Source organism: Austrofundulus limnaeus, unplaced genomic scaffold (genome assembly GCF_001266775.1).
Source record: "Austrofundulus limnaeus strain Quisiro unplaced genomic scaffold, Austrofundulus_limnaeus-1.0 Scaffold1380, whole genome shotgun sequence".
Lineage (NCBI taxonomy): Eukaryota > Metazoa > Chordata > Actinopteri > Cyprinodontiformes > Rivulidae > Austrofundulus > Austrofundulus limnaeus.
In genome coordinates, this window is record NW_013953782.1 from 1 (window position 1) to 8,881 (window position 8,881).

An 8,881-nucleotide genomic window follows, 5' to 3' on the forward strand; every position below is an offset into this window, starting at 1 on the left:
CATTTAATGTTTCTTTTTGTTAATATTTAACTTTAGCTTTCTACTTTTTTAATTTTAATTTTTTTTCTTGTTGAACGATGCAGACATTGCTTGGTTATCAAATGCAAACCATGCACAAAGCCTTGATAAATGTCCAGTAAGCCTTGAGTCTGAATGTGATATTACAAGTTCTTAGAAGRAAAGCAATTAAAACTGATTACCACCTGTAACTGTGAAAAGAAAAGGCTTCCATGTCTGCAGCTAGACTGTGAAAGGTTTACATTTTTGCACCTATACCCACAGCAATATGCTTCTTGAAATGCCCTAAATGGTTTAAGTATTCACACCTGTTAAGTATTTTACSTCTTTTGGAGAAGTTATTTGGTGACATCAGCCATACGTTTTCTCAGCTGTGGGAAGAATATAAATGTGAAAAACCCTCTGTGTCTCTACAAAGGGACCATMTCATGTGGAGCCTCTGTAGAACGGCAGCAGGAAACTTGACCCCACTGAAAAAAAAGTGTCCAGCATGCCCTTCAAGCACACATACTGCTGTTAGCCTGACCAGGCCAAGGATTAAAGGGAATTTGTAGGGAGTCCTTTGGGCCGCAATTTTGACTTCTACACTATGTTTCCTAGTTTGTACCACCTGTGGACTTGCCAGGGGGAATGTGGTCCGCATGCCTTTGATTGATCCACATGGCATTTGACCTAGAAAGGCTCAATAGGCTCCACTTTTTATTAGAGAACCTGCTGCTAGCTTCCACTGAAAGCTGAGAGTCCAAGCATCCTATCAAAGCCTGTGCTCCAGCCTTCCTGACGGGAATGCTAAGTGATCTGTTGCTGGCCTGCTTCATTTAGCCACTTTTAACCCTTTGACCAACTAAAGGCTCCACTGCCTTCACAGCGATACACACGCTTATGTAGCACGCTTCTCATTAGAGCTTTGTTATTCTAGCTCGAACACATTCTAACTGTCTTGTTGACAATAAACAGGAGGTGGTGGTGGATGCACAATGAGTATCGGAGACTGCAGTCCTCTCTTCTCCCCATGTTGGTTCTAACAAGGCCAGTGTAGCAGCCAGATTGACAGCTGCCGGGGCATTTTAACAGGCTTCGTGTTAAACTGCTGAACTCCGAGGAGGCATATGAATGACTGGCTGCCAAATCACACAGAGCACAAACCCACTGCCTGCTCTGATACACATTTCTAACCAACTAAAAGCTTTCAAAGAGAAAGAAAAATGCAATCATAGACTCTTAATTTTGTTTTTTTACTTTGCAAAAATATGTTTGTGCTGCCAATTTTTTTCTAGATGTAACAATGTTTTTAGATATTAGGCCATCGCCTGCCATGAGATCTTGCAAAAAGCCTACTGCAGCACTATCAAGTTGTTGTCGTGGGATATCCGGTGAAATATTCTCTTTAGATGTTCCTTCCATGTTAAACTGTTTGACAGTCAGGGATGTGTACAGATAGATGCTGTTTTGTGCTTGAGCACCTGCCCTTTTCCCTCTGAACCATCAAATGCCCCTTGAACTTTTTAAATTTTATTTTACAGAGTACTGGTGATCCATGGTTGCACATCTGTATTAAAATTTCAAGTTTGAGCAGCCTTGTTAATTTTCCTGATTTATCTTTTTCAATCATTGATTGTTTGGATAAAAAAATCAGTAAAGTATGAATAGAATAGAATAGAATAGAATAGAATAGAATAGAATAGAATAGAATAGAATNTCTTGTATCATCAGTTTCAATTTTTTTATTTCAAATTAAATTTCTGCAGTTTCAAACCTTTGGCCCTGTTTTGGTGTGGGGGCGGGGCCTCGGATGATATGGAGTGCAGAATCATGACTGACAGCTCAACACGGGCTGGACAAGCTGTTGCATTCAGGAACCACCTGCTTTGAATCAAATGTTGTCAGTCCATTAAAAGGTCATTTTTTTTAGCAGTTATTAGTTATTATTTAGCAATTAGTTCCATACAGTGTTTGCAGACTGTCTCTCCTCTTCCTTTCGATTTGTTTTATACCTGATAATATGCATTTAGGTGCAATGGGTTTAGCTCCAGGGACACGGAGCTCAAGCGGTCGGCCTGGGTCACTGTTTAACTTTGACCAGGGGAAGCACTCAATTTGCAGTATAAACATCCAGGCTGTAGCCGGGGTCAGTTTTAAAATTATATTTCAGTTTCAAATAGCTTTTTTTTTTTTCAGTTTCAAAAACTTTTATTTTGAGCAAAACTAACGACCTCAATTTAACGCCTTAGATTTTGTTGCGTCAGCCTGGCCTCATGTAAACAACATTTAAGAAAGGCCAAAATTATATTTTTTGAAAATTGGTTTTCAGCATAAAATAAATTTAATCTTAAAAAGCCACCTTTGAGTTTTCATGTAGTCAAACCAAAACACAGCCTTTTGAAAACGACATCAAACCACACATCTAAACTAACCTACTAAACAAGTGCAACAAAAAGGCCATTGTTGTAAAATAAGTGCTTTGGACGTTTTTTTGGTGTTTCTATGAAGAAGAAATATTCTACAAACAGTGAAATGTTTACGAGAATTTTTTTAGATACAACAAATAAAAAGATGGTGTCTGTGGTGACAAGGTCCCAGTTGTGTTAGATGAGAGAAACTCACTCTTAAAGAAGCCCTTGATTTGCTTAACATCCTTGTGAGATGATCTCTACAATTCTTCAAACTAATTGCTTTGACTGTTGTCTAATGCATGTAAGACACTAACTACACATAACTATTCTACATAACTTTTCAAAAACGTGAACTATGCCTCTAATGATGCACATGATACAAATTTGTAACAAGATTCTGAACTGCATCAGAGTGATAAAAAACACCAATTTTTAAATCCTGGACTCACGGGAACTTTTAAACACTGAAAGCAAATTTTACAACAATGCCGCTTTAACAAACATTATTCCCCAACACTGCCTTGAAAACTAAAATAGCTAACCTAGATTAAAACCTGTGGGACAATTCATAATCTAGTCAGGTTTCCTTTTGCATTAGCTACATTATTACTAATTATATGCATTGTTTATGCACTGACGAAATACATTTTACTTGATGCAACCATTAACTCTGAGTTACACAGCCTGTCTTTAAAATCTGAAGCCAACACTTCCCATTTTAAAACATGGGCTACATTATCTAAATCGAAGATTAGTTTTCCATTTTTGTGTGTTATTTAGGATCCTATTGGATGACAAAACTGTGTGCTAAAGTGGATGTAATGGCTGCAATGTAATTACAGACATACTATCACACTGCTGAGTGCTCATCAAATTGAATAAGAACAAGTGAACTTATACCAACACTGTAGAAGACGAGCTCTGACTGGAAAACAGCAGCCGACAGTGAAAGTGATCCTCTCATTTCAAACATTGTTACCTACAATTGCTTTAAAATGTTTACATAAGATCTTTATTTAATTCTAATATCTGATTCAAACTTTCTTTGAGAAGAAACGAACGCATCAGCAATTTCCCCTCTTGTGCTGTGGGAGAAAAAAAAGTGTGAGCATGTTGGAGAGTGAAAGTGATTGCAGTCTAAAGATGAAGGGCAAAGAGAGAAGGCAGTGTTCAATATACAGATTGAGTACATGGCTGATTGTAGCCAATCAAGGCGGAAAGAATGGCAGGCTTTCTTATTTGTTGAGCTGTAAGAAGATTACTAACCACTGGCCACAACATCTTATGCTCCAAATCCTTCTCCAACACTGGGCAGCCTCCTGCAAATACACAGCTCATGCTCCTCGTTGCACTCAGATCTGGCGCGAGGCTTCAACCAGGGTGTCATAATATAATCAGGAAAACATTTAACATGAAGAGGAGTGTAGACAGTAACAAACGTAACAAGGAGGGCTTCAGAAAGCCTAAGGAGGGCTTAAAAGATTACAAACCTTATTCCGCGGAAGAGGAAAACATGCTCTTCCTGTCAGAAATAAATAGGCTAAAATACAAAAAACAAAAATTAAATTAAACTAAACTTAGCAGAAAATGTAAATACATTTGTGTTTGGTGGATTATTTCTTTGTTGTAACAATGCTTCTTGGCAATAAATCTTATACCATTGGAAAGTCTTAATTTCCCCTTTAATCTGAAAACATTATTGTTTTTGACTCTTGTTTAGAGCTTCTGGGACCCACAGGGGCTGTCAATCAGATGCTTGTTTATTGCCAAGACGCAAAGAAATGTCAAACATAAATTACCTTACTTTTTGTGCCACTGAAGTTTGGTGCACATCAACAAGAAAACTCATTAAAAAGTTGCTTTTTAAATTGCTATATACACTCACTGGCCACTTTATTAGGTACACCACGCTAGTAACGGGTTGGACCCCMTTTTGCCTTCAGAACTGCCTCAATTCTTCGTGGCATAGATTCAACAAGGTGCTGGAAGCATTCCTCAGAGATTTTGGTCCATATTGACATGATGGCATCACACAGTTGCYRCAGATTTGTSGGMTGCACATCCATGATGCGAATCTCCCGTTCCACCACATCCCAAAGATGCTCTATTGGATTGAGATCTGGTGACTGTGGAGGCCATTTGAGTACAGTGAACTCATTGTCATGTTCAAGAAACCAGTCTGAGATGATTCCAGCTTTATGACATGGCGCATTATCCTGCTGAAAGTAGCCATCAGATGTTGGGTACATTGTGGTCATAAAGGGATGGACATGGTCAGCAACAATACTCAGGTAGGCTGTGGCATTGCAACGATGCTCAATTGGTACCAAGGGGCCCAAAGAGTGCCAAGAAAAGATTCCCCACACCATGACACCACCACCACCAGCCTGAACCGTTGATACAAGGCAGGATGGATCCATGCTTTCATGTTGTTGACGCCAAATTCTGACCCTACCATCCGAATGTCGCAGCAGAAATCGAGACTCATCAGACCAGGCAACGTTTTTCCAATCTTCTCTTGTCCAATTTCGATGAGCTTGTGCAAATTGTAGCCTCAGTTTCCTGTTCTTAGCTGAAAGGAGTGGCACCCGGTGTGGTCTTCTGCTGCTGAAGCCTATCTGCCTCAAAGTTCGACGTACTGTGCGTTCAGAGATGCTCTTCTGCCTACCTTGGTTGTAACGGGTGGTTATTTGAGTCACTGTTGCCTTTCTATCAGCTCAAACCAGTCTGCCCATTTTCCTCTGACCTCTGGCATCAACAAGGCATTTCCGCCCACAGGACTGCCGCTCACTGGATGTTTTTTCTTTTTCTGACCATTCTCTGTAAACCCTAGAGATGGTTGTGCGTGAAAATCCCAGTAGATCAGCAGTTTCTGAAATACTCAGACCAGCCCTTCTGGCACCAACAACCATGCCACGTTCAAAGGCACTCAAATCACCTTTCTTCCCCATACTGATGCTCGGTTTGAACTGCAGGAGATTGTCTTGACCATGTCTACATGCCTAAATGCACTGAGTTGCCGCCATGTGATTGGCTGATTAGAAATTAAGTAATAACGAGCAGTTGGACAGGTGTACCTAATAAAGTGGCCGGTGAGTGTATATAAAAAAAAACTGTAATGCCGTCTGTATTAGACGATTCAAAATCCTGTATGGCACACATGGAATAAAACAGCAGACAAAAAGTACATTGTGCTTTAAATCTAAAGTTTAACATGTCAAGACTTAAAAACAAAAAAAAACAAAAAACTTTTTTTCTGATCTTAAAGCAACTAAAGATGAATACCCCACAAATCATATGTAAGGGTGTAAAACACTGATAAGGTCACAAAAGATGATTGGTTTTACATAATATCATAGTTATTTCTACATGTTAAAAATGGTTTGCTTTTATTGCCACTTCTACATTTTGCGTTGCTGTTTTATTAAAGAGCTAAAAGAACAAGCTGTAACCATAATGTTGCTCATTTAAGGTTAAATGTTAGTGAGGAAAAAATTAATTGAAAAATAACTGATAGCTGTCCTGATATGTATACATTTGGAACTGAAAGAGGGTGTACTTTGTTTTTCACACAACTTACTACAAAATGAGCAAAAAAGAAGCACAATCAGAGCGAGTTAGAGGAGATGCAACTGTTGTCACATTTCCAGCAGAGAACTGAACTTAAAGAAAAAATCTTCACAATTTAATGCTAACCTGTACAGTTTAGGCTCAGCTGGGCGATGGGAAGGACACGATTAGATACAGACTGGCAGCAGACCAACTCCAGAAGTTAAAGACAGCTTTTGATCAGCACTGAAGCAGGATTTTTTCCCCATAGTAATAATTAGTGCATGCCATCTAAGAGAAACGTTGCAGCCACCAGATGCCTGCTAAGATAAACGTCTCCTTTAACAAACAGGATTTTTTAAAGCATGCAGACCTGATGGGTGTAGCTTTACAGCAGCGCTCCGCAAGCATTGAACATCACTGAAAACACTAGCAAGATGTTGAGACATGGAAGGAAGCCAGAGTGTTTAAGCTCAACCAATCTCACCTACACGCATTTTTTTAAAAAACCCATTGCAAAAAATATATAGAAATCAGTCTCAAATTTACAAATGTATTGTAAAGAATTTGAAAAAAATCCCATTACAAACTTCACAAAACAATCCACAGTTTAGTAAGTACACCAGAGATGGTAATGTTTTGTCTAAATGACTTTATTTTCTTTAAACCAGTAAAAGAAAATGAGTTGAAAAGGAGACCAAAGTAAAGCAAAGAAAATATATAATCTTCCACATTCATTTTCCCATTTTTCATAACCACATTACAACAAAAAATAAATCACAGCCCAACGCCTAAATGTAAGTCTGAAACAGAAAAGAGGCTGAACGAGCTTCTCTTTAAGATACACAAGATTCATTCATTGAATATTTCCTCTTCATTCTTTGCACAGTCCACCAAGAAAACATGTCAAGTGTGTTGATTTTGCTTTTTAAACACTCTGCTCATCACGGCTGAATTCCCTCATTAACAGCAAAACGACAAAAGGGGGAGGCAGAGTGGGTAAAATATTCATTTAAAAAAATGCTGAAGAACTAAAAAAGGTAAAATTAAGAAGGGTGGACTTGATTATCATGCTGGCTGAAAATCAAAATATATATTTAAAATAATAATGCAATGATGAAAGAAGATAAAGCAAAACAGTTTTGATTCAATGCTGGCAACATAACTGAGCAGCAGTGAAGGCCTAAAACATCAGATGTGTCAACAGAACAGCTGTTGCCGTCTGTGGCAGGACCCTCTGACGTGCATACAGTCCACACTAAAACAAAAAAAATTATACAATGTCTAATTTTACGTTTGTGCTCAGTTTAAACAAGGATTGAGCACATCCAACAAAAGAGTTAGGCTGTGTGTATTTGCAAAAGTGGATCAATATGTAATATTTCCAGTTTCAGTCTTTCCATAGCAACACACAGTCCCTTGTCTTTTTTCGTATTTTTTTTATTTTTCTTCTTCTTTAAGGTTTTGCATACTTCCAGCACACACTTGCTAATACAGAACTTAGATGTGAGGAGGAAATGCTTGAATTTGAAAAGTTCATAGGGATAATGGGACAGATTGACACAAAATGTTAAAGTAAAAGCTAGTCAATTCCTCAGTCACTGCCCAACATTAAACACGGGTCTTTGTGTAATCCAAGAATGAGCAGTTTGCGGTCCCCGCTTTAAATGTGTTTAACTTCGACACAAGCTGCAAGTCCTGAATACAGAGCATCAGTATCCTGTCACTTTTATAGTCCACAGTGGCAGAAAAGCCTTCAATCAAAACAAAAAAAGTAGATGAAGTTTCATAAAGCAGAGGAGGATGGATCTGGAGAAGTTGAGCTTGGGTATCCTGAGGAGAGTGATTGGGGGTTTGTTTTGAGACTGAACGTGGTGGATGGCAGAGTGGTGGGGGGTTGAGAATAGACATGATTTAACTTGAGGCTGGCAAGCTTTCTTGCCTCACCAAGTCCTTCTTGGTGCAGGGTTCAAAGCAGCTCTGGTCTGGATTCTGAGGTAAATAGAACAGTTTATAAACAGCGCCAAAGCCAAAGTGTGCAAGAAAGATGACCAATTCTTTCTCCATTTTCTCCTTCTGATCGTTTTTTTCCTTCTTCTCTGAGGTAAAGAGTACAGTCTGGTTTCCAAAACAAACAACTGTATAAAGCGATGTATTTTCTCAACATATCTTTATTCACTTCCACACCATTCATACTTGTATAGTTAGGAACTCCCAAGAAAGTGAAGAGATCTTATTTTTCTTTGCTCTGGATTGTTCTGTCATTGTTGGATTTGTTAGAATTTTTTTTCCAAAAGGCATCTTAGCAGACGGGATATGATCAAGCCGACAGGAAGAGGAAACAAACAAAAAGTGGACAATGTTCAGAAATCAAAAGAATGAGCTGAATTGTAAAGTGAAAGAATGCAGGTTTGCATCCTCACCAAAGAAAACCGGTATAAACCCTGTAGAATTAAATTAAAGAAAAAAAATCATATCCCTGTTTGCAATGAGACACCATTTGAGAGGGTTCCCTGGGGCGTGGAAAACAGCTGCTCAGGAGCACTCCTCCCCGATACGCTGGCATGAGCGGCCCACCTTACGGTCGAGCTTGACCATCTTGAGGACAGCCTCCTGACGCCCGTGACCCAGGTGGTCGAAGAGACACTCGTGCTGCTCAGGAAGACGATGGAGCATACAGAAGACATAACCTGGAGGGAGGGTTGTAGGTAAAAGACAGAAAGACAGTTAATTTACTGAGATCAGACTTCCTGTGACATATAGCTAACATTATTAGGGGTAGATGCCAATAAATGTTAAAGAAAAACAGTTTTTCAAGACCAGAGAAGGAGGTCTCTGCAGTCTGGGAGTGTCTTGGGTGTAGGCATAGTTTGGGTAGCTATGTTAGGCCACATTGACTTGTATGGGCATAGTTTGGGTAG

General features: G+C 39.1%; 1 protein-coding gene across 1 annotated transcript in view; it reads right to left on the bottom strand.

Moving 5' to 3' along the window:
* Positions 1-6,595: 6,595 nt before the first annotated feature.
* LOC106535185 (AN1-type zinc finger protein 3) overlaps positions 6,596-8,881 on the bottom strand; it is a 47,543-nt gene continuing 45,257 nt past the window's right edge. The window contains exon 6 of the mRNA XM_014032127.1: positions 6,596-8,650. Coding sequence (XP_013887581.1) covers positions 8,496-8,650 — 155 coding nt within the window. The 3' untranslated portion in view covers positions 6,596-8,495. The remainder of the gene's footprint in view (positions 8,651-8,881) is intronic.